The sequence below is a fragment of the Copadichromis virginalis genome, linkage group LG14, assembly GCF_057382275.1.
Source record: "Copadichromis virginalis isolate Kocher_CV1m ecotype Utaka linkage group LG14, C_Virginalis_male_GT1.1, whole genome shotgun sequence".
Lineage (NCBI taxonomy): Eukaryota > Metazoa > Chordata > Actinopteri > Cichliformes > Cichlidae > Copadichromis > Copadichromis virginalis.
Genome location: NC_140631.1, coordinates 38,286,445 through 38,311,525, shown reverse-complemented (window position 1 = coordinate 38,311,525; position 25,081 = coordinate 38,286,445). Strand labels below are relative to the sequence as shown.

Below are 25,081 nucleotides of genomic sequence, written 5' to 3'. Positions count from 1 at the left end.
CCAAATAACACAAAATATAATGAAATTACCCAACACATGCATGCCTTTGCTGTAGACGCTGAAGCCCAAATAATGAACGAAAGCATGGAGAAAGCACAGCTGTGAATTACAACTATAACGTAACAAGCAAGACGACCGAAAAGTCACATTTACAGCTACACAGTAAGATGTAACAGCTGTTTGTGTCGATGTTTGGCAACACAGTATACCATTTATGTTAGCGTTTCTTTTTCAAACTATTCACCGGAAATGAAATTGTTATGACTCGCATGTGGTCAAAGTTAGCGTCGATAGCAGCAGGCTAACACTTCCAGTTGAAGTAGTCGTAGTCAAATCTAAATGTAAATACATAAATAAAATAAATAAAAGGCGATAATAACTATAAACTGATTAAATAACGGGTTTTAAATGTAACTTCGAAGCATTACAGAGGAGTATTTAGTTTTCCTTTTGGCCTGCAGGGGGCGGTAATCCGTCTGATAGCGTTCAAACGATAAACGAAGAAGAATTAAATGCTGTAGCAGGCTGTGGCGTTGCTAATGCGGCGTTTTGTTTTGTGTTTTTGGCGCACATTCAAATTTTAATGACTGTTTTAAAATAACACAAGTTACGTAAAAAGAAGAGGAGCTTCCGCTAAACGTGCTGTGAAGATGAAGTGAGTGTTTTACTGAGTACAAACAGACAACATGGGCTTTCAGTGTTAGCGCGTTTCCAGCAACTGTGACATACCTGAGCCAAGTCCACATAAAATCAGAGTTTTGTGGCTCTAGTTTATCCAAATCACTGTTTTAACTTTTATTTTAGATGTCTCGCACTCATTCACACATACTTGGCTTAAAGATAGTCCAGAATGAAGCCTGTACAGCTGCTGTGCACTGTTAACATCGTTGCTGTTTCCTTGCAGGCTCAACATTGAGGGTCTGCTGGTGTATTTTCCCTATGACTACATCTACCCCGAGCAGTACTCCTACATGCTGGAGCTGAAGAGGACGCTGGATGCCAAGGTGGGTGGCGTTAGAGGTTAATCTGAAGGTGTGGTTTTCATGCACAGTGCTCCTATCTACACAAATACCCTGGGTTGGATGACACGTGTGAACGCGAGTAATGAACAGTGGAGATGAGGTGGATTGCATGGAGATGAGTGTTTTGTGACAGAATGATATCAGCAAGAGTGAAAGGCATGGTTTACAAGATGGTAGTGAGACTTGGTATGATGTTTGGTTTGAAGACGGTGGCACCGTAAAAAAGACAGGAGGCTGAACTGAGGATGTTGAGATTTTCATTGTGAGTGACCAGGCTGGTTAGATTACAGTTGAATACATCAGAGGGTTGAGATTGTTTGTAGACAAAGTTAGAGAGGCTGGGATGGTTTGGACGTGTGCAGAGGAGGGATGGTGGATATATTGGTCAGAGGGTGTTGAAGATGGAGCTGCCAGGCAGGAGAGAAGAGGAAGGACTCAGAGAAATGGATGTGGTGAAGGAGGACATGTGATATATGAAGCCTGTACAGCTGCTGTTGGGGACAGAGGAGGAAGCGATGCGATAAATTCATTTTGGTCTGAAGAAGATGGAAGACGAGTCATCTTTTTTATCCAGTTGTTATTTCAGTTATTTAGGATGATCATATTTTCTGCTCTTTGCTGTTTCCAGTTAAAGAAAAGTTCACATTTTTCTTCCAGTCATACATGTATGTATTTTGAAATTTGAGTTACTTTTTTCCTCCTTTTCTTCCTTGGAGGTGAAGAGATGATTCCTAAAGTTACAGTGTTTAGTCCAGATTTTACCTTTTGTGTCATCGTGTCGTATTGTGTTGCTCCTTCAGGGAAGTACAGTGTGTCCACTGACACACAAACACACACACGTGTTTAAAAGTGTTTACTTTCAGCTGCTGCTTTCTGTGTTAACCGAACCTGTTCCCGTTCAGGGTCATGGAGTCTTGGAGATGCCATCGGGAACAGGGAAGACCATCTCTCTACTGTCCCTCATTGTGGCCTACCAAAGGGTGAGTTCAGCCTCTCTCATAAACGGTTCATACTAACAGCTGGTGGCAGATTAGCATGTAAATATGTTCTCTCTCTCTCAGGCTTTCCCTCTGGAGGTCACCAAGTTAATTTACTGCTCTAGAACAGTTCCAGAGATCGAGAAGGTGAGTGGACGTCAAATCAGTCGTCAGTGAAGCGTGTTTCTACTGTGTAACTTTCTTTTTGAGTTAAACAAGAAGAAGCTTTCAAAGCCCCGACGTCTCAGACTGTGTTTGATTCTTTCCGATGAGGTTGTGGAGGAGCTGAGGAAGCTGATGGAGTTTTACACTAAAGAAACAGGAGAGAGCAACAACTTCCTGGCTCTTGCTCTTTCCTCCAGGAAGAACCTCTGCATCCACCCTGAGGTATGAACACCTGCATCCCACAAAGCCAGAGGAGCGATTCAGGATTCAGCTTTCTCCTTTCAAAAGTGACCGACACGCTTGTCTTCACACAGGTGAGCTCTCTGCGCTTCGGTAAGGAAGTCGATGGGAAGTGCCACAGTCTGACAGCATCGTACGTCCGCGCACAACATCACAGCAACCCCAACCTGCCCGTCTGTCGCTTCTACGAGGTAAGAACTCACATCAGATGGTGTTTTTCAGCAGAAGCAGAAGTTATTTTTTGTTTTGTTTTTTTGTAATGGCTGATGACATGACAGCATCAGGCTTCAACGTAACGGGTGGGGTTTGATCTTTATGGATTAAAAGTTTAAAAACAAGTTCAGGTTTCTATTCTTTAGTAATCTTTTCATTTCTGTGCTGGATGATTACAACGTACTGGCTCGACATGATTAGTTAGGAGCATTTAATCAGCCTGAAAATCTAAATCCAGCCACTACTCGACACCATCAGATATGCAGATTAGAAAAGTGTTTTTGCTTTCTGGCTGTCGCCTACATGAACTCAGGAACTGATAAAGTTTTATGAGTCTCAGATACAAACTGTGTAGGTTTGCAATGCCTGAAAACTGGGAAACAGGAAAACCTGGTTTGTGTTGCAGGAGTTCGATTCAGTCGGCCGACAGGTGCCTCTTCCTGCTGGCATCTACAACCTTGATGACCTCAAGGCCTTTGGCAGGAGGAAGGGCTGGTGTCCTTACTATCTGGCTCGCTATTCAGTGAGTTACTGTGAAAACGCCAAATCCGTGACCATGTAATGTGTATGAACATGAATGAGATTTTGAGTGTTTTATTACATGTAAAATGCTGTTTGCATGCTTTTATAGGAAAAACATTTTTCTCACTGGCTGCTCTAATTGGAAAATAAATGATAACACGCCAGCTTCTCATTACTGAATAATCCAGAGTTTAATGTTGTATCTTGAAGCTTGTTTCCTCTTGATTTCTCTCAGATCCTGCATGCCAACATTGTGGTGTACAGCTACCACTACCTGCTGGACCCCAAGATAGCTGATCTGGTGTCTAAAGAGCTGGCAAAGAAATCTGTAGTGGTATTTGATGAGGCTCATAATATCGGTGAGCAATTAATCTGAGTCTAATATGCACATTCGGTGCATTTAACTGAATGTATTTGTCTATTTTAGGAATTTGTTTACAGTAATTATTTAAAATAATTCATATTTTCTTTCACTCTCTCCTCAGACAACGTGTGCATCGACTCCATGAGCGTAAATATCACCAGGCGAACGCTGGACCGCTGTCAGACCAACGTGGACACTCTCCAGAACACCATACACAAGTAATGCTTGCATCATCACTTGCAACATGGAAATGCATCCATGTTTTCCTGAACGAATGAAAGATTGCACCAATAATTGGAACGTCTTTGCTCCTCTTACTGGCTGTAATTTTGCAGAACAGATTAAAGAGACAGAAAATAAGGAAATCTTACGAATGAGTATTAATCTAAGCTACTGTAATCTGCCTGTGTTTATAGGATAAAGGAGACGGATGCTGCTAAGCTGAGGGAGGAGTACAGACGCTTGGTGGAGGGGCTGAAGGAAGCCAATGTGGCGAGAGAAACCGACATCTACCTCGCAAATCCGGTGTTGCCTGATGAAATCCTTCAAGGTTTTTCCTTTAATTGTTCTCTCAGCTCAGAGTAAATTTTGAAGCGCTGGTTTAGAAGTAGAGTTTGGTAGTAAGCATTTCAAGTTGTCTCTATTAAGTCCTCCGTCCGCATCAAACTCCAAACATTGGAACTGTAATCTTTCTGGACGGTTTAGATGAAGAGCCGAATCTTATTGTAGACATGAGCACAAACTATCCTCCTCTCTTTCTGTCAGAGGCGGTGCCTGGCTCTATTCGTACAGCCGAGCACTTTGTAGGTTTCATGAGACGCTTCCTGGAGTATCTGAAGTCTCGTCTGAGGGTCCAACACGTCGTACAGGAGAGCGCGCCGCAGTTCCTTAAAGACATTTTCGAAAAAGTCTGCATCGACCGCAAGCCTCTAAGGTCAGTTTCAGCTTCTTTTCTGCGAATGCGAACAGCCTCGCTTAGTCTCTTGGTTGTTTCTGTTTCCCGTCTCTTTATCACCGATCCATCCTCCTTGTATCTCCAGGTTTTGTGCAGAGCGGTTGCAGTCGTTGCTTCGAACTCTGGAGATCGCCGACATCGCAGACTTCTCAGCTGTTACTCTCATCTCGAACTTCGCCACTCTCGTCAGCACCTACAGCCAAGGTAGTAAAAAGTCCCGCCTCTGTTCAACTCCAAGTAACACGGTGGCATTAATAAACGTAGATGCTGTTGGATTATGATCTGTAGTATCTCTCTGTGTCTAAAAAGGCTTCACCATCATCATCGAGCCCTTTGAAGACAGAACTCCGACCATCGCCAACCCCGTGCTGCATTTCAGGTGAGCTGCACAATGAATTCTGAACAAGTTCATGTGCTGCCGTCTGCAGAGGAGATTACCTGTGACTGTCATTTAGTTTCATTCTTTTACACAAAGCGTTTTAACACAAAAGGAGATGCCAGGTTGATATCTGTGTATCACAGGTCAGTGTGTTTGTCTGTTCCCCTCTCAGCTGCATGGACCCGTCTATAGCCATCAAACCAGTTTTCCAAAGATTCCAGTCAGTCGTCATCACCTCAGGGGTGCGTACTTCCTGCTCATTTCAGTCCGGTGACATTTAATTTACATTTTTTATTCATTAAAGGTACAAAAACAATCTGGTGACGTCTGCACAGTGAGTGAAGTAATCAAGTTTCCTTTTTATTCTTTGAAACAAAATTAGGTGATGTTCTCGCTTCATTTTTTTCCCTGCAGACCTCCGATAATAACATCATAATACTGTAAAACTTCCATTCAACATGTTATGTCTTGAAATATAATCCTGCTGTTTATTCAACGACACGTGTGACTGCTGAGTTTTTCTTACATGTGCAGGAGTCTGAATTCCTTCTTACAGTGTCTTGTTCTTAGTTTTAAACGTCTAAGTGAAGCCGTTAGAAGCACCTCGTTTGTTCCTGAGTCAACAGACATCAGGTCATCGCCTCTTTGAAGCCTTTGAAATGAAAGATCTGATTCGAAGGATCTAAATGAAAGCCTGATCTAATTTCACCATCTTACCCCTGATGTTTCTCCTCTCTTCAGACACTTTCCCCCCTGGACATCTATCCCCGCATCCTTGACTTTCGCCCGGTTACCATGGCGTCCTTCACCATGACACTGGCGCGCACCTGCCTCTGCCCTCTGGTCTGTAACAACACTTAATATGAAAAAAACCCAACTGTGGTCCTGGGTGGAGTCACAAAAGCAGCACCACCTTGGAGACATGAACAAAAAGAGGAGAGAAACATAAACATTTCCATCACTTTGTTTCTGTCTTCCACAGATTGTTGGCAGAGGAAACGACCAGGTGGCCCTGAGCTCCAAGTTTGAGACCAGAGAAGATTTCGGTTAGTAAAAATAACTTGTGCTATTTGAGCGTGACCTCTCAAATCAAAGGCCGTACAACTACAAATGACAACGCTGTGTTTTCATCAACATGTAACGAGATAATTTTCATGTTTGCTTCTCCAGCTGTGATTCGGAATTATGGTAACCTGCTTCTGGAGATGTCTGCGATCGTTCCCGATGGGATTGTGGCGTTTTTCACCAGCTACGTCTACATGGAGAACATCGTGGCGTCCTGGTATGAACAGGTCAGTGTGTGTAATCCACAAGCATCTGAGTAACTGAAACAACCGCCGTTTTTCTTTCGTGAAGCTGTAGAAATCTGACATATCTTTCTGTAATCTGTGAAGTGGTTTTATTTTAAACATGTAAAAAAATAGAACAATGAAGGAAAAAAACACAAACAAAATAAAACATAAAGAGAAAAATAATCACAGTAGATAACTTTACATGTTCAAAAATGAGCAGGAAGAAGCATTCTCTTATTTAATCCCAGTCCGTTTAGTAGCTAATATATTAACAGTAAATTAATTTTGTGTGTTTTTGTTGTTTCTGGGGTCACGTTCGCTTGCAGGGTATCCTGGAGAATATCCAGAGAAACAAGCTGATCTTCATCGAGACTCAGGATGCTGCAGAGACGAGCATGGCCCTGGAGAAATACCAAGAGGTCAGACCCATTATTGTAGTAGTATTTAACTAACAAAGAGACCAAAATCATAAATTGAGCCGTGAACAAACAAACAGATGTTCAGGTCTTTTGTGTTGGTACCAGACTTTGACCTTTGACCTTTCTGTCTCTGCTGTTTAGGCGTGTGAGAACGGCCGAGGAGCAATCCTCCTGTCTGTGGCCAGAGGAAAAGTGTCTGAAGGGATCGATTTCGGTAAGTCATCGAGTTGCTCTGTGCGGCTCCAGCAGGACAAATTAAAGCAAACAGCAGAAGAAGAGTCCTGCGTGGCTGGAGACGATAAGGTGAAGCAAACGTGCGCTTTGTCGCTGACTCGGAGTCTCGTTGTGTTTTCTGTTCAGTGCACCATTATGGCCGTGCTGTCATCATGTTTGGAGTGCCGTATGTTTATACGCAGAGCCGCATCCTAAAGGTCAGAGTCACCTCTGTGTGGGGTCAAAGCTCAGAAAGTTAAATCTATTCATATTTTGTGTGATGTTTGCTATTTAAGGATTTATATTATCAAACGAGTAACAAAACCACACATTTTAGTTTGTGTTCTTTCCCTTTTCTCAGTCTGGATAGTTTTGTCGTGATTCCCTAAGGGTTTTTCTCTCTCTGTAACTCGACTCAGGCTCGGCTGGAGTACCTTCGGGATCAGTTTCAGATCAGGGAGAACGACTTTCTGACGTTTGACGCCATGCGCCACGCGGCTCAGTGCGTAGGCAGAGCCATCCGAGGCAAAACTGACTATGGACTCATGATTTTTGCTGACAAGGTGTGTCTGAATATTTGTCTGATCCTGCCGCAGTACTCCAGGCTTCTACACTCTGCTTCACAGCAGCAGTCCTTCGAGTTTGACGCTGGAGTAGCTGAGCGAAGCCTGTACTAACCTCCTCTGTGCTCTGCAGCGTTACGCACGAGCAGACAAACGTGGGAAGCTACCCCGCTGGATTCAGGAGCACATCAACGACGGCAGTCTGAACCTCACTGTGGACGAGGCCGTGCAGCTTTCCAAGCACTTCCTGCGGCAGATGGCTCAGCCTTTCAGACAGGTACAACCGGCCAAGCATCACAAGCACCACTGCAACGAGTAAACAAACACAGGACAACTCACTGGCTTTAAAAGGAGCAAAGCAGTGGGTTTAGTGATCTTCTCCCCGTCATTGGCTCAAACATCTGTCCTCTTGTCTAAGAGTCTGCTTCATTTCTGAAGCTAAATGAAACTTAATGTTATAATTTAATACCTTAAATGGGGAAAAGTTTTATAATCTAGCAAATTAATCTTAAAGTGTCTGACGAGTTGTTGGTGTGATTGTTTACTGGCACAACTCTGGCACCAGAACAATCAACCCACTGCCATCGAGATCATGAGCCACCTGACTTTGTTGATCAGATGAATAAATGCTGCTGTAAAGCAGTTTGAATTGCACGGAGCTGCACAGCTCTTATGAGCGCTGACGTTTCCGGACAACAGCTGACCAGGCAGCCATGCTTGCTTCTCTCTTTCTCTCCAGGAGGACCAGTTGGGTTTGTCTCTGCTGACTCTCGAGCAGCTGGAGTCGGAGGAAATGCTGCAGAAAATCACTCAGATTGCTCATCAGACCTGAAGGTGACACGAACCGTATGACATTGTCACCACAGCAGCACCATAAACCGAGTCATCAGCTGTCACCAGACTAGGGTTAAATATGGGTCGGCTCTAAAAGGGCAGGTCCACCTTAACTTTAGGAAGGAAAAACTCAGAATTATGTTTTAAGTGTCTGTTTTTCCCCAAGTGGTAAAAATACTGTAAAAGTATTTAAAGTATTTTCAGCTCTGCTGGTGACAGTAATGACTTCTGACAGGAGAGCCGCTCCCACACCAACGATGTGAGCCTCAGTCAAAGCCGCTCATGGGTCAGTCAGTATTTAAGGTTGCACTCGGTCTGCAGAGTAGACCATCTGCAGACCTTTGAACCACTTAAGTACATATTTCAGTACTCTGTTCAGCTTTTCACTGAAGTACGGAGCAGTAAACTTATTTTCCCCTTTATTAATCAAAGGAAGAACCCTTTGCTTCTGCAGACACACATGCTACAGAAAATCCAGCAACACACTGCAAAAACTCAAAATCTTACCAAGTATATTTGTCTTATTTCTAGTCAAAATTATCTCATTACACTTAAAATAAGACACAATCAGCTACAGGGCAACATTTCAGTAAGCTAAAGGAACTTGTTTCAAGACAGTGAATCTTGAAACTAGAGAAAAACTAGAGATTTTTCACTTGTTCCACTGGCAGATTTTTTCACTTATTTTAAGCTAAAATATCTTGTATTAAGTGAAAAAAATCTGCCAGTGGAACAAGTGAAAAATCTCTAGTTTTTCTCTAGTTTCAAGATTCACTGTCTTGAAACAAGTTCCTTTAGCTTACTGAAATGTTGCCCTGTAGCTGATTGTGTCTTATTTTAAGTGTAATGAGATAATTTTGACTAGAAATAAGACAAATATACACTGACTAAGTTCTAAATGTGCGTGTTTCAGTCTTCAGCATTACCGTGATGCAGAAGTTTCAATTCATTTAGTTTTTTTTTTTATTTCTTTTGATTGGTGAAATGTGTCAGTAGGTCAGCGTGTTGCATCAGAGATGTGACACTAACACTGGTGTCTGTGCAGCGTCTGTCATACAGACAAGAATACTGTCAGGTTCCTTTTCTACTGCAGCTGTACATAAATGCTGTTTTATACTGTTTTCCAACCAGGAAGCTGGAATATAAATGTTTGTATTTAACAGCTGACTTGTGTTTTTCTTCTGTGGGAAGTGTTTGAATCGAAAGTGTTCATCCATCACTCGCTGATCTTAATATTTAGACAAAAAAGGGCTTTAATTTATGAAACCCTGAAAACATTTTCAGACAAACAGAGGAAAGAAAACACACATATACAAGGGTTATCGGTGGCTTAGTTTAATTTATTACAGCTCAAATTTGCAAATATAAAACAAATATTCATCTTTTCCACATTCTTACATGTGCTTCACTCAGCTTGTAACAGACTGTCGTTTAACAGCAGCTAACACGGTGCGACTTCAGCCCTTTAAACAGACTGCAGTGGCTGTCTTCTACCACTGTAAATGCAAAACAAGATTCCTACGAGGAGTCTCATGGAATGAAAATCTTCATGGATCAGGTGGTAATGCTGCTTTCAGGGACCCAGTCTATTATCAGAATTCTCAGGTGTTAGGGTTTGTGTAAAACTTGTTATTCAACGCTCTTCAGTTCAACTAGTTTAAAAAAATATCTCTAATAAATATCAGAAAGTAGAATGACATTCCACATTATTTGAATCTTTTTGTAGTAGTAGATTTCAGGCATTTCAGTGAAAAGCATAGATGTAACATTAGAAGAATACATCAATATCTAAACGTAGGCTACCTCAGTAGTTGATAATGCTACTTCTACCAGCGTAGAGTGAAAGCCTCGAATGCACCATCATATTTATGTATCACTCGGCTGCTGAGCGATCCACCCGTCCTCTCTCATTGCTTGTTGGTTGTCTCATGATTTGATTACTTTCCTGGTTAGACATCAGTGATGTTTGCCAGAAACATTTTCAACTTGGCTACAAAGCTGTACCGCCGCTGCTATTTTTACTACTTGTTCTTGTGCTTTGCCTTGGAAACATTGTATAAATCTACACGGCGGCTTTCGGTAAAGACTTTCATCTCGACCTCAAAACCAGTTTAATATTATCAGGCCAAAGCTGACATTTGGGCACACAGCAAAAAACCTAAGGAGACTTTTACACATCTGAAATTCAAAATGCAACAAACGGATAATCAATAAATACTGAACATAGGCTACGTTCACACTGCAGGTCTTAATGCTCAATTCCGATTTTTTGATCAAATCCGATTTTTTTTGTCTGCTTGTTCACACTACAAATAAAATGTAACAGCAAACGCGCTCTAGTGTGAACGCTCAAAGCGACCCGCATGCACAAAAGAAGACGTCACACACAACGCGCTCTGTTTAGACCCAGAGCAAACAATATTGTTTGACTGATGGCCCTTAATATAAAGACTTCGGACTTGACGTTTCCCAATTTTGCTTTAAGTTATTTTGTTATTTACATAATAATGTAGATGTATCGGATTCAGTACCACATACGAAAGTGACCCAGATCGGATTTGAAAATATCGGATTTGTGCCGTTCACCCTTTCACACCATGATCGGATATGGGTCGCAGAGGGTCAAAAAAATCGGATTTGATGCGCGTTCGCCTGCAGTGTGAACGTAGCCTTAGAGAATGATTTACATCCATAAGCAGTTGGAAGATATTACCTATGTACATATGTGCAAAAGTACTGACTGTAAAAAGTACTAAGTTAAAAAGTCAAATATTTGCTTTTGTAAAGACAATTTGTTTTCACAAGGTGCAAACCAACAGCTGGAATCCTGAAACTGCTCCTACTTGTTTTTTTTTTTTGTTTTTTTTAAAGTTGTTCCTTATTTTCATCATGTCCGAGCAGGACTTCTGGTCCAATAACGCAGCAGTCTAACAATATAAATTATACATGACCAGCACATTTTAAAGGCAAAATACACGTACCTTTTTTTTTTTTTTTTTAACTTTAAACAGTGTAAACTTTGATAGCTTATCATCTTCCTCGAACGTAAAATTACACTTTACATTTTAAAAATTGTGTAAAGAACTTTACATCCCTGCACTGCTTCTCAAATTACAAACAACTCCATTTAAAAAATATGATCTTTAGTATCAAAGCATCAAGTGAAGTGTCTTAAAATTTCCCATAGTTCAAATGTTAACCTACAGATTGCCGCTTTCCTTAGTGTAACGTGGTCACGTTTGTGTAAAAACACAGTCTGCAGGGGAAATGCATTTAAACTAGATTAAAGTGATTTTAGCACAACTTAAAATTAACCTGCTAAGACGCGAACTCTTTCATGGCATGCATTTTTAATTTCTGTTTGCTATTTGAGCTGATTGGGGAAAAATTTTGTATTGTGGTCTAGACAACCCAAAATGTGATGTCCACATATGTGGACGCCAGGTCCTACGAGTTCAAGATCAAAAGTTAACTGGAAATCATAGAACTGAACCTAAAACCAGGAATGACGGGATTTAAAACTTCAAGTGATCCGGAAGAAAATGTCATAGTGCAATTCCGATAACGTCAAGTTAAAATTCATCACATGACCCAGCCCTCTATTTATGCTTTGTTGTTTTGTTTTGTTTTTTTTAAAAAGAAAAAACTGAAATTGTGCGTTTTTAGAATGAAACAAACTAATTTTAAAAGTCAGATTTTTGGAAGCATCTTAGTCGAGTCAATTATCTTTTTTTCCTTGAAGACTAAAAATGATGAATCCACTCAGGCCTGATGTTCCCACACTGATTAAACACACTGCTCTGTGCCGATCGTCATCTTTGAAAGGTGTTGCGTTTTTAGGGGATATTCTTATTTTTGCGTTAGCTGTTCCCACCGAGTGAGCCTCTTCTCATCAGACTCTGAGTGCTGGAGCTCAGGCCTCGAGTATCCGTCAGCTGGCTCGACTGATCAACAAAAAAAAAACACAAAATGTGTCTTAAGAGGTGACGTTTATCTTAAATGTGCATGAGATGCTTGCAGATTTCTGGTTTTCAGACTGTGTGGTTAACAGTCTGCTCACCTCGCTGCCATCCTGACTTTCTCTGACGCCAACGTTCAAAACATTCAGAGAGTTTGCCCTCTTCATCCTGAAAACGGGGCAGAACAAACTGTTCATCAGGTGGCTTTTCAGCATTCAGCTGGAGCTAAAACACCTTGTTTACAGAGCATTTACCCAGCATTCCTTGGGGTTGTTTCCTCCATTCCGACTCCTTTCAGCTTTCGGACCAGTTTCTCGCTGCTTCGCCTGATCGACTCTCTGAGTTTGGTGAAGGAGCCACTGCGCTTAAGTCCGTCCTGTGTGGACCCGCCGTCCTCCACCACGCCGGACCAGCTGGGACGCCCGTCACCTGGACAACAGACATAAAACAAGCAATTGTTTACATTGAAATTTGAAGTTTCTTTCTTTTTTTGGACACAGTTGGACATTAATACGATAAGAACAATATAAAACTGTACAGTATACAAAAAAAATCTAAATAAAACTGTTTTTGCAGAAAGACTGAGACAGACCTACATTTAAAAATATGAAAACTGCTGAAATAAAACTACAAAAATGACAGATTTCCACAGAGTCTGACTGAGACTTATATGATGAAATAGTATATGAGGCAAAGAAGCTATTATGTGTCATGTATCTGCTGTCAGAGAAGCCCCTAAGGACAAACTCCGGGGCTTATAGGGTAAATATAGGGTATATTTGAATGCGAATCATGCAAACATTAAAAAAGGTACATTAGCCAAATTCAACATGAATACACAAAGACAACACAGAAAGCTAAAACTGAGCAGAATGAATCACAGCTCATGTTAAAATGATAAAAATGAATGTGTTATGCCAGCGTTAGGTAGTTTTCTCAGTACTCAGTGGTGGAACTGATCCCTTGTGGTTATCTCACGCTCTTAAAATGTCATCGTGTCACGAGAACAATTACATAAACATGAGCAGTTACATGAATTAATCTGTTTGTACCTTCAACAGACCCAAACTCCTTTTCATGCGCTCTAGTCAGGATCTCTTTGTAAAGAGCTTCAGCTTGTCTGTATTTCCCCTGCTTAAGATAACATGATGCCTGAGGGAGAGGGAGAGGGGGGGGGGGTTTAAATGATGATTGAAAAAAATAATAATATCGTAAATAACAACAGCCTCAGTAATCCAGACAACGAGGTTTCCTCTCACCAGGTTGTTCTTGGTTTTAGCCACGTTGGCGTCGTCTGGTCCCAGCTTGCTCTGGTAGATGTGCAGAGCGCGCTCGTAGTACTGCTCCACTTCCTGGTACTTCCCCTGGTTCTGACACAGCAGAGCCAGGTTGTTCAGCTGTTTGGCCACATCTGGATGATCTGTACCGAGAACCTGAGGAGGCGACAAAAAAAAAAGGTGCACGGTGAGGGACGATCAACCAGTTACTCTTTCCATAACACTTCCAGTATGTGATACAGGGGATGCCTGCTCACTCAGCTCTGTGACATCAAAGGATAGAGGACATATTTAGATGTTTAAGTAAATTAGCAAGGGCAGCACGGTGGCACAGTGGTTAGCACTGTTGCCTCCGGAGTTCAATCCCACCATCAGACTGGGGTCTTTGCATGTTCTCCCTGTGCGTGGGTTCTCTCCAGGTACTCCGGCTTCCTCCCACAGTCCAAAGACATGCAGATAATTTAAAGTTTCCAATTAACCTGAGTGTGAATGGTTGTCTATGTGTTAGCCCTGCAACAGACTGGTGACCTGTCCAGGGTGTACCCTGCCTCTTACCCTAAGACCCCCTCATGACCCTGAAAAGGATAAGCAGCAGAGAATGGATGGATGGAAGTAAATTAGCAAAACATTTAGTCTGTTATAAGTCGGGCATCCATAATCTAGGTTAGATTAAGGTTAAAGTGAGTTATTAGTAGGAATTTGGGATATCTGTTGTAATACAAAGGTGTTTTCTTACCTTCTCTCTGATCTCTAGAGCTCTTTTACAAAGCGGCTCTGCTTCCTTGTATTTTCCTCTTTTCCCATAAAGCACTGCCAGGTTGTTGAGCGTCGCTGCCACCTGCATACACACATGCACGCACACACACAAATACACACCAGCTCACTCACTAAAGTCTAAACCACATGAAATGACTACAAAGGGAGCCAATATTTGCAGGTCAGGCATGTCGGAAGCAACGAACAACAAATGAGGATCAAAATTCTTGTAACCCACAAGGTTTTATGTTTCATGTTTACGCTGATGAAAGAGAACGCTGAAACCAGTTTTAGCCGTCTCATTATAAGTTTTCTTCCAGTGCAGCCGAGTAACTTACAGCCGGATGGTCCATCCCAAGAGTTTTCTCCCTGATGGCCAAAGCATCGTTCAGCAGGTTGGCGGCCTCTTTGTATTTGTTCTGATCTCTGTAGGGAAACAACACAAACCACACTGTTCACCCAGTGAGAAGCGTTTGGCTTGTTAAGGACACTTCCTCCCTAAGAGTTTCAGATAATCTATCATCTATTACAAGAAACTTTTATTAAACCTCAAATTTGCCAGGTATCACAAGCCAGAGTCAAAGCCACAACCAGTCAGAGCAATATAATGCTGATGACAGAGAAGCTGATCCGCTTAATTACTGCACTGCTTACACGGGACGCTCGGCTCAAACCGGGCAGGAAAAGCATTTATACACCTACCTCAACTGATACAAGCACAACAAACCATTTTTTTTCCCATCTAAAACTGAATAATAAATCACTTTATCTGCAGCATCATTACGTCTTTAACATTTGAAGACATTTAACATTTAAAGTGCATCATTCTGCCGGCAGAGCTGAAGGAAAAGACGTGCACCAGCTAGACAAACGGCACTGATGGGTTAGACGAGACGAAAGCCGCGAGGACATTTCTGAACTGAAGGTGAGTCACATGACGTACTCGACCGGAACAAATAAAGCATGAACTCTGAGTCGTCTGGAAGACCTCGAATGGTTAACCCAGCTTTGATAGTGCCACCGCGGTAGCTGTAAATACCAATACAGACGCTTTTGCAATGCTAACTGACATCACCTGTACACCAGCGCCAGTATATTGAGCATGGTGGCTACGTCTGGGTGGGTGTGGCCAGAGGACTTTTCCAGGTCTTCCAAAGCCTGCGGAGACACAATGAGGTCATGTTAAATGGTTGTCAGGCAATTTGTTTTGGTTAGCAACAGTTAGGACAGTGGAAGCCCCTCCCACCTGTTTGCACAGCGGTACCGCGACCTCATATCGTCCCTGGGATGCGTACTGGATGACCAGGTTATGGAGCGTTCGAAGGCGGGCGGGGATCTCGTAGCCGCCCTGCTGGGCTGCAGCTGCTGCACTGCTGTGGTGAGGCTGGGACACTAAACGACAAACAAACAAATAAAAGCAAGACCATGCTGACTTTAGAAGGGCCCAGTTCCATTTTGGATCATTTTAACAGGTCTAACAGAGAGGACCAAAAACAAGGCAGGGTGGAACCTAATATTTAATTTGACCTGTTTTCTATACTGTATGTCTCACAAATAAAGTATGATGAAAACTATTTTTTAGACGAATGGATGGATGGTGTTAAGCCCAAATAAAGATGTATTACATGAAAACTGGCTGCATAATTGCACTGCTATTTAGGCAATTAAGTAAAATTGATCATAATAGAAAAGTTTAAGCGTAACAATAAATGCAGGCGAAATTTTTTAATTTTCCCATTTCATCTTTTCTCCCTGGTCACTCACACTCAACCTGCAGTCGTCTAACCTCTAAAAACACTAAAGTTTATATCTTTAAGTTTTTGTCAGGCTTTAACGCTGTCAAAAAACAAAAGTCAAAGGAGGTAGCGATGCGTACTCATGTTTCACCATTTTCTAAAAGGAAGCCGCTGTCCTAAAAGATAACTTCAGACTGGCGTCGTATTTCACACTACAGAGATTCACAGATCGCTTTCATGCTTCCACCTTCATGCGCTCTAAATTCATGTGTAAGCTGATAAAATGTGTTTGTTGTGTGTCAGCAGTTACTCAGATATCAGGATTAGAAGCAACAGTTACACCTTGAGCTTATCTATGACCAGTGAAGATGTAAACCAGTATCTGCCTCCAGTTTCAACGCTGACACTTCTCAAAGCACTCAAACTAAATCACGATGAGAGTGGCGCTCAATGTATTGACTAATTTAAATTAAAAACAGTTTGCATTTACTCAACACCTCCTCTGTATCCAAAAAAAATCTATCAAAAAAAGGGTTTTGTCATTTTGGAGACAGGGAGGTGTTCAAAACGATAATAAAAACACATTTCAAAGCCTAGAAGAGCCTCACTCGAAGACTGCTCCTCATCCTCAGCAGGAAAGAGGTCATCCAGAGACTCTTTGTTGGAGGAAGTGTCTTTGTCATCCTGAAATAAGAAACACACACAGCACGACTTAGAAGACAGCAGTACTAACGGTAAGCTTAAAAGTTGACTATATGGTTCATCCGTTTCAGTAGCTGCTTTTTGTCAGCGAGCTCTGATAAACCCGCAACTGCACACTGTCCTACACGCTAATTGGCAATGACAGGAAGGCAGCTGAGTGAAGCTAAAGCAGAGAGAGTGAAAACTGGTGGTGCATTCATCAGATGCAAACCAGCTGGAATCCAAATGAATGCTAATGTTGCTCTATGACATTAGAGCTTAAACAGTTTGCCAACACATCAGCAAAAACTTGCTAAACTTGCTGAGATGGGACATGACGTCCTTCTGCCCAGTATATAATTACAACAGCTTTAGTAAAGTCCTCCAAACCTCCAGCTGCAGACAAACTTTCAGCATATTAATTTGATGAATATACACACAAACACCATGGTTAAGATTCCTGTGCTGACACAGCGAAGCGCTGACTCTCCCTGTTACTCATCTTGAAGGGCAGGTTGTTTGTTGTTACTCAAACTCTCAGCTGGCTGGTAAATACCAACAGACTCTTCTGCAGACATATGTGGGTTAGCATGTTTTCTGTCCTCACCAGAGGCGGCTCATCCTGGTCATACTTGCGTATGGAGGACATGAACTGCAGGTGTCTGTTCTGCTCCTCGAGGGTGACCACCTCCTGCTCCGTGTCCTGAAGCCGCTGCTGAGCGCCAGCCAGCTCATCCCTCAACCACTGGTTCTCCTGACAGAGACGACGAACCTGAGAGGGAGGATGCAGAAATGAGAGCGAGGATGATACATAACAAAGAGAAGAGGAAGGAAACAGGCAAGAGAATGAAGGAACCATGCAACAAAAACGGAGACACTGCCATATCTAAATGCTTAAAGTTACAGTGTGTAACGTTTTCACCAGTAGATATCAGGAGAATGCAGATTGCAGCCAATTGAATCCTGTTTTCTTAGCGCTTCGAGTGCTAATCTAAGCTACGGTGGCCGATGTAGGACAAACATGTTTTAGTCAGCCAAGAGAGATCAAAAACATTACATTCAGCCACATCCCGCCAGCATATTTCTACCAGTTTTCATTACAAAAAAAAAAGCTTTTGTACACCTTCTATTTTAACATATTTGAAAAATATCAACAATAATCAATACATAAGAAACAAAAAACTAATATGTGCCATTTAAATATTTTGCAGTTATGTTTTCATCCAAGTCACTTCAAAAGCTCTTGCCGCTGTTCATCTGTAGCGAGTTTTCTACAGATAGCAAAGTGACCCCAGACTGCAGTTTTTCCCCCTCTGTGGCAGGTTGTCAGTCCACTGTTTACCTCAGCTGTCAATGCCGGGTGTGAAGCATGCTTTTCTAACTACTGTGGTGGAGGGAGTAAAAGGAGTGTGACAAGACAAATCTGCTGACTAAATTAGGACTAGATTAGCATGTTTATGCGCATGTGTTACAGCCCTGAGTGAGATGAGCAGGGAGAGGAAGACAATTTATTAAGACATCGTTTCCTCCTTTGCATTTTGTTTCTTTGGTGAAGAGGACGTCTTCTTCTTCGGCGAGACATATGATGCTTCATATCTTGAATCTAAAGACGGATATATGAATTTGCCTCCATGACAGGTGAATGCTAAGTTAGATGTTTGCTTTAACAAACATTTAAAAAGGGAGACCAAATGAAGCAGCCTATGATGAGTGTCAACACAAGTATACAGGTCTTTTCGACAAACTCACCTGAGCTCGTAGCTTTTGTTTCTCTGCCTCCAGAGAACCGAGGTGAGCTGACAACGCCATCATCACCTGAAGACAATGTAAAAAAATGTAAACCCAACAGAAACAGAAACAACAGAAAGAAGACTGCGTGCACCATGAAGGGAGATCAGTGACTTAACGACTATGCTTCAGTAAATGAGCTCAAAACTTGTCAACAGCCCGGCTTCAGACAAAACAAATCAAAGGAAAAACAGTCATCAGTGTCTCGGGACACCAACAGGAACAACAACAACAAAATAAATAAATAAAAAATAATAATAAAAAATGACAGACATCAGATATTTTTATGTGTCAGTTCATTTAAGTTTGTCATCAACCATTCATGACAGAAATGCAAGTCTCAAAATTAATTTTTCTTTTTCAAAATAACTGCGCCTGGCAAGCTAAACACGTTTGTTTGTTCAAATAAAAACACAGTCAGTTAAAATAATTAAAACTAAACGTAAACTCAAAACTATTTCATAAAAAAAAATCACTTTGTTTAATATGTAAAGTACAAGAAGTTCAATTTTAAATTATCTGGGAATGTTATTTTCTTCCATTTCAGCCTTAAAAAAAAGCTTGAAGACAAAGACGTGTGACACAAGATTTCATTGCGACTGCTTGCTTCTTTATTTCCTGGTGGTACCTGTGCCTCACTCAGCCCCAGCTCTATCCTCTCCAGCGACTGGTGGATGATGCTGGTCTTCTCCTGCTCAACGCTGCTGCTCTCTGGCACCGCCCGGCTCTCCAGCGCCTCCTGCAGGCTCTCCAGCAGGCTGCGGTTCTCCCCTCTCAGTGCCTCCAGCCCTGCGATCACCTGCTGCGTGCTACACAGAATCTCCTCCCCCGACAACATGGCTGCTGCTCCGAGGTTCCTTTTCTCACTGCGACCGACCTGAGAACAGCACATCGTTACAGCATTATCTGCAGTGGGAGTTTATTATGCATTTATTTAGCAGTAACGGCAGAGTGAGAGCTGTAGGGGGATCAGTGCTACATGCAGCTGAAATATTTATGAGTAAAAGTGATAACAGAAGCTGACAGCAGCAGTAACTGAAGCCGCTGAAGTACTAGAAGTAGAAGCAGCAGTGCAATAGTAAACACAGATGGATTTTCTAAAATATGAAAGGTGGCTTAAAGCATAATTTAAAAGTGCTGTTGGTGAAGTGTATACGTGACACAGCTGGTGGATAAATAGACTACATGGAAGGTCTGTGAAAAATGCAAGCAAAAGTAAACTCTGATAATGTTTGTTTAATCTGAATCCAGCCCCATGAAGGGAGTGACTCTCTGATGAGTCAGCCTCGTGCCTGCTGAAGGGTCCCTCAGTGCGAGGGCTGTGGCAGAACTACAGCAACAAGCTTTGGGACCAACGGAAACAGGAACAACCACTCAGAATCTGACTTATAGTGCAATAGATGATTCATTAAGACCATGTCTGCTGCTTTTTCAGGAAACTTCAAGGGTCACATCACCCTGTAGGTCTCATTCATACCTACATGTTGACATGTGTTTCATCTTCTAGCTGAGATTCCTGAGTCAAAATCGTTTCTGCTATAGTCATTTTATAGAAAACAGTCTCAAAATATTAGACTCTATTTAGTCAAAGAATTAAAACCACAATAACGCTGAGTGAGGGACCACTAGACATAAATACAGCAGGTACAGACGAGATCTGCAAAGAGTGGTGCGCTCAGCCGAACGCATCATTCAATCAGAACTCCCTGACCTGCTGTCCATCTACACCAAGCGGTGCAAGACCAAAGCTAGGAAGATTATGATGGACCTCTCCCATCCCAACAATGGACTCTTCTCACTGTTGAGGTCTGGGAAGCACTTCTGCTCCCTTAAAGCCAAAACAGAGAGAATGATTTTTAAGCCCCCTGCTGTACTCACTGTACACTTATGACTGTGTAGCCACATCCGACACCACCTCCATTGTCAAGTTTGCTGACGACACTGCTGTTGTGGGCCTGATCTCCGACAACATCGAGACGGCCTACCTGGAGGAGATTAGGAACCTGGAGACCTGGTGCCAGGAGAATAACCTCCTCCTAAACATCAGCAACACTAAGGAGCTGATCGTGGACTTCACTACAAAGCAGGTGAGGAATTACAAACCCCTCATCATCAGTGGCACGCCAGTGGAGAGAGTGGACAGTTTCCGATACCTGGGTGTCCACATCACTCAGGACCTGTCATGGTCCTGTCACATCAACACCCTGGTTAAGAAAGCCCGTCAGCGTCTCTTCTTCCTCAGAAGACTTAGAGACTTCCATCTGCCACTGAAGGTGCTCAAGAACTTCTACTCCTGCACCATCGAGAGCGTCCTGACGTCAAACATCTGCACCTGGTTTGGGAACAGCACCAAGCAGGACAGACGAGATCTGCAAAGGGTGGTGCGCTCGGCAGAACGCATCATTCAATCAGAGCTCCCTGACCTGCTGTCCATCTACACCAAGCGGTGCAAGTCCAAAGCTAGGAAGATTATGATGGACCTCTCCCATCCCAACAATGGACTCTTCTCACTGTTGAGGTCTGGGAAGCGCTTCCGCTTCCTTAAGACCAAAACAGAGAGAATGAGGAGGAGCTTCTTCCCCCAGGCTATTCGGGGCCTGAACCAGGTGTAGGACTGGACTCTCCCAAACACGTCACTATAAGACTGGACTCTCACACACGTCACCACACGCACCACCACACATTTCCTATAATCCTATAATTCCTATAATTTATAATCCTTATCTTTATAATCTCTTCTGCTATTTGCACATTCTTTACTGTAAATTCCTAAGTTAATTTGTAAATTTTTGTAGTAAATTGTAAATATTGTAAAACTTTTCTTCTGTCATTTAATGGTCGGGCATTGTACAGCTACAAGCATTTCACCCCCATGTCATACTGTGTATGGTTGTGTGTGTGTGACAAATAAAATTTGAATTTGAATTTGAGGAGGAGCTTCTTCCCCCAGGCTATTCGGGCCCTGAACCAGGTGTAGGACTGGACTCTCCCACACACATCACATCACCACACGCACTCTGGTTTTTCTTCATGCACACTTCCTATAATTTATAATCTCTTTCTGCTATTTGCACATTTTTTTACTGTAAATTTCTAAGTTAAATCTGTAAATTTTGTATAACCTGTAAATTGTAAATACTGTAAAACCACTGTCATTTAATGGTAGCATTGCACAGCTACAAGCATTTCACCTCATGTCATACTGTGTATGGTTGTGTGTGTGACAAATAAAATTTGAATTTGAATTTGATTACAAAGGTAAATAGAGTAGGTCTTTGTGTCCACACAAACACCTACTCGTTCTCAGTGAAAGGTCAGTAAGACTGAATAAAAGCAGATCCTGTGTTAACTCGGTCCACTTTAAGGCTTGCTGGTTTTAAACAGTATTAAATGTGATTAATTCTCAATGCAAAGTGTGTGAGGAGAGTTACCTTTCACAGGTAACTCCAACCTAAAACTACACAGAAGCAGATTTCTTATTGGTTTCACTGAATGCACTTTTTTTCTATGTAAAGTGGATTAAAAATGTAAAGAACACTGTAATTCAGCACTGTCAGGGAGTACTTGGCTACTCCGCTACAGGAATGTTGCGGAGAAAACCCAGAAACACAATTCACAGCTGTCAGCAACTTCACCACAAAGAAAAACTCATAGCTTTCAGTTTCCTCTTTTCTGATCACACACAGAAGCAAAGTGAGGCTCTGGAGCTAAATACGAGGGTTCACAAGCAAACAAACAACATGAAGGTCACTTTAGTCACTATTAAACACCTCTTTTTGCATGTCATGCCATCAACTGCATTAATACAGGATCACACTTTTAAGACTTTTAAGATTAAGAAAAACAAATGTATAATAGAAACAAGTTGACAAGACAGAAAATCCACTTCTACATGGACAAACAAGAGCTGCTTCTTCTTTTGGTGGCTCCTTTCATTGGGCACCAGTGTGTATCATGTGCCACCCTATCCCTCCACAGTGGCAGCCACTGGGGTTGTAGTTCCTCTGACAGTTCCTCTGGGGGGGCTCTGACATGTTTGTGCCCAGGGCCCCAGTATCTCATAATCCGCCCATGTGTTTATAACTGGATGTCTGGCCATCTGTCCAAGCAGCCATGATGGATTTAAGTGTCTTTTCCAACCTTTATAAGGACGCTGGTGATAATACAATGCTGCTGGACACAAACAGCGCTGCGTCACATTTCAACAGCACATTTCAGCTGTGTGTTTGTCAACAGTTTTAAAAGTGTCCACTGAGTCTAAACACCACCGGCTGCTGCAGCTACAAGACAGAAACATCTTCCTGCACAACAACACAATAAAAAAAACAAAACAAAAGATGTCTCTCTCACACAGACTGCTGCGCCTCATTTCAGATCCACAACAACCGACAGTTATTTATAGCCTACCTGCTAAGTCCAAACTCCCGCGGCGCGCTTTCGTGTTGATCCACAGTTTGAATGAAATAATGGTTTTTATGTGTAAACTGGAGACCGTCAGTCACTGCGGAACATCTCCGCTCACAGTAATTTTCAGTTTATTTATTTTTAAAGAGGCGGGACGGAGAAAAGTGAACGCTGTTAATCGTTCACCTGCCGCCTCCTCCTGTCATTACGCAGCCAATAGCATCAAGCTAGCTTTAGCAGAACTGAACTTCCGCTTATCGACTTCAAAATAAATGTTGTACACGGGACCCTGTACTTCTTGATTTCACTTGTACTTCTATGATTGTTGTTTAATCCATATATATTCTTAATCAATGGATCTATTTTCAGTTTAAGAATGTTAAACTGCAATTATTAGTGATAAAATAATTAATGACTGCATACCTCAACAATGTGTTGGACAAAGGATGATGAACATGGAGATGCCAGGCAGAAGGAAAAGAGAAGGTATTGAGGAGGGACATGCAGAGTGTGTCATGTTGATGTGACAGAAGAGGATGCTAGTGATAGGGTGAGAACGAGACAGATGATCCGCTACAGTGAGTCATAAATGGAGCAATCGAAAGAAGAAAAGTAACTGGAAACACTGAGAAAAGTGAATTCCTGTCAGATGAGCTTGATTTCTGCATTCTGTCACTAGATGAATGGATGGATTAATATTTTTTCTCACAACTATTTTTAACACAGCTTGCATTTTATTTCTCCCTCAGGTAAAGTTATTAATCAGTTAGACTAAATTGGCACAAGGTGCTCGCCAATTCTGAAGAATATAATTTGTCTTTCTGTTCCTTGGTATCATGTTCCATAAAACACATTTATGATGGGCATTTCTCAGCACAAGCAAAGACACATAAAATGCTGTGTTTGACCCAAGGGTTCCACAGTACGATGGACAAATGAAGCTGTATTATGGCTCCACATTACTGTAGAAATTGCACATCAAGAAATTGTATTCCCTGATCCCTGATTCTAAAAACCCCAATATTAATCGTTTTAGGAAGAGAAATCCATAATGAAAGAAAGGCTTTAATTTTGAAGGTAAACTCGCATGATTTCCGGTATTTGTCTGTTTGTTGTGTCCGCTCTGCTGAACGACTTGCAGAAGCTTACCTGATCCCAAATTTCCCATCATACACCGCGACTGTGACGTCCTGTCCCAGGACAAAGCCACCTATCTGCAGAAGAGACGAACTGCCTATCTATCTATCTATCTATCTATCTTTTTTCCCAGCTATTAATTGATTTTTTTCAGCTAATATGAATTAGTCAAATATAACTCTAATATTAAAATTAATGGTAAAATATTGACAATAATGTGCATTTTAAAATTTGGTGTCTTTATCTTTTGTCTTTAACTTTTAAACGATTAAAAATTAAAGGTAAAGGTAAAGTGACGATGAATGCACATCTGAGGCTAAGTTTAGCATCATAGTGTTATTTTTGAAGTAAAATCAGTCATATGTTCACATAACATTTCATTATATTTACGTCATCTGTTTGTTCTCTGCTCTTAACTTTCTCTTCTTATACCTTACGAGTGACAACTGCGGGTGTAAACTTATTTATTTATTTAAATAAACAAACAAACTTGGATCTTGGTTTCTTTATCATTTAAAATGCAGACTATTTGCTGCTTAAAACAGTCCCGTGTTTAAAAAGGTTGGTGGTTGTAGCTTTGCTATGTATCCATGGAGACACAGTTATATTGACAGCCAGGCTCCCTTCAGTGCTGTGGTTTATTTAAGTTCCTGTTTGCTTCCTCTGTTTTCTCATTTTGTTGTATTGTTGCTGCGTTGTCAGAGATTAGCACATCCTTTCAGTCAGATTAACTGGGTGGTCTGTGCGTGTGCCTGTGTGTGAGAGAGAGACCTAGAGGTCACTGTTGAACCAGCATTAGTCTTATTAAAGTCAAATGAGCATTACAGCAGGTCTAATGGGAGTCACCGGGGCTGCGGCTCATCAGCTTAACAACAGACAACTGCAAACAAACAGGATCTGAAAAATGTGTATGTGTGGGTCTGTGTGTGTAGAGGGAAGTGTGAGACAATGTAAAATTCACACACCCTTGTTTACAGGAGCAAAGGCAGACTGGGTGAGAATAACTAGAAGCAGTCTCTTTCTTTGTCTTTCGCTGACATTTTGCAGGTAAACGCAGGTCATACGTCTTAAAGTAGAGCTAGTCAGTTCCAGAATTAATTAAAGTAGTTTTACTAACATCACTGGCTCCTAACATAACTTTAGGTTCAGTATTCTGTGCAGCTGTGATAAAGAAATAAACTTTAA

The 25,081-nt window shown here is 41.8% G+C and overlaps 2 protein-coding genes across 3 annotated transcripts; one reads left to right on the top strand and one right to left on the bottom strand.

The window, feature by feature from the left end:
- Positions 1 to 487: 487 nt before the first annotated feature.
- Positions 488 to 8,752, top strand: ercc2 (excision repair cross-complementation group 2). The gene is made up of 23 exons (XM_085430817.1): positions 488 to 655; positions 905 to 1,004; positions 1,925 to 2,002; positions 2,084 to 2,146; positions 2,273 to 2,386; positions 2,479 to 2,595; positions 3,024 to 3,140; positions 3,375 to 3,498; positions 3,625 to 3,721; positions 3,920 to 4,053; positions 4,269 to 4,437; positions 4,544 to 4,662; positions 4,768 to 4,837; positions 5,010 to 5,079; positions 5,579 to 5,680; positions 5,820 to 5,883; positions 6,008 to 6,129; positions 6,456 to 6,548; positions 6,690 to 6,762; positions 6,909 to 6,979; positions 7,181 to 7,324; positions 7,458 to 7,601; positions 8,064 to 8,752. The coding sequence occupies exons 1-23, from the start codon at positions 651 to 653 to the stop codon at positions 8,154 to 8,156; spliced, it is 2,283 nt and encodes a 760-aa protein (XP_085286943.1). The 5' UTR covers positions 488 to 650; the 3' UTR covers positions 8,157 to 8,752.
- On the bottom strand, positions 7,459 to 22,985 carry klc3 (kinesin light chain 3). Of its 2 annotated transcripts, none has more exons than XM_085430819.1 (14): positions 22,763 to 22,985; positions 18,984 to 19,232; positions 18,317 to 18,382; positions 17,175 to 17,339; positions 16,495 to 16,570; positions 15,397 to 15,542; positions 15,226 to 15,308; positions 14,489 to 14,576; positions 14,131 to 14,232; positions 13,377 to 13,550; positions 13,170 to 13,269; positions 12,372 to 12,546; positions 12,219 to 12,285; positions 7,459 to 7,630 (listed from the first exon to the last, which is right to left on the bottom strand). In XM_085430819.1, exons 2-14 carry the CDS (start codon positions 19,191 to 19,193, stop codon positions 7,619 to 7,621), a joined length of 1,464 nt encoding a protein of 487 aa, XP_085286945.1. In that variant the 5' UTR covers positions 19,194 to 19,232; positions 22,763 to 22,985; the 3' UTR covers positions 7,459 to 7,618. The 2 variants fall into 2 exon arrangements, with proteins under 2 accessions (XP_085286945.1, XP_085286944.1); XM_085430818.1 differs by lacking the exon at positions 7,459 to 7,630 and adding an exon at positions 9,478 to 12,102.
- Positions 22,986 to 25,081: the final 2,096 nt, after the last annotated feature.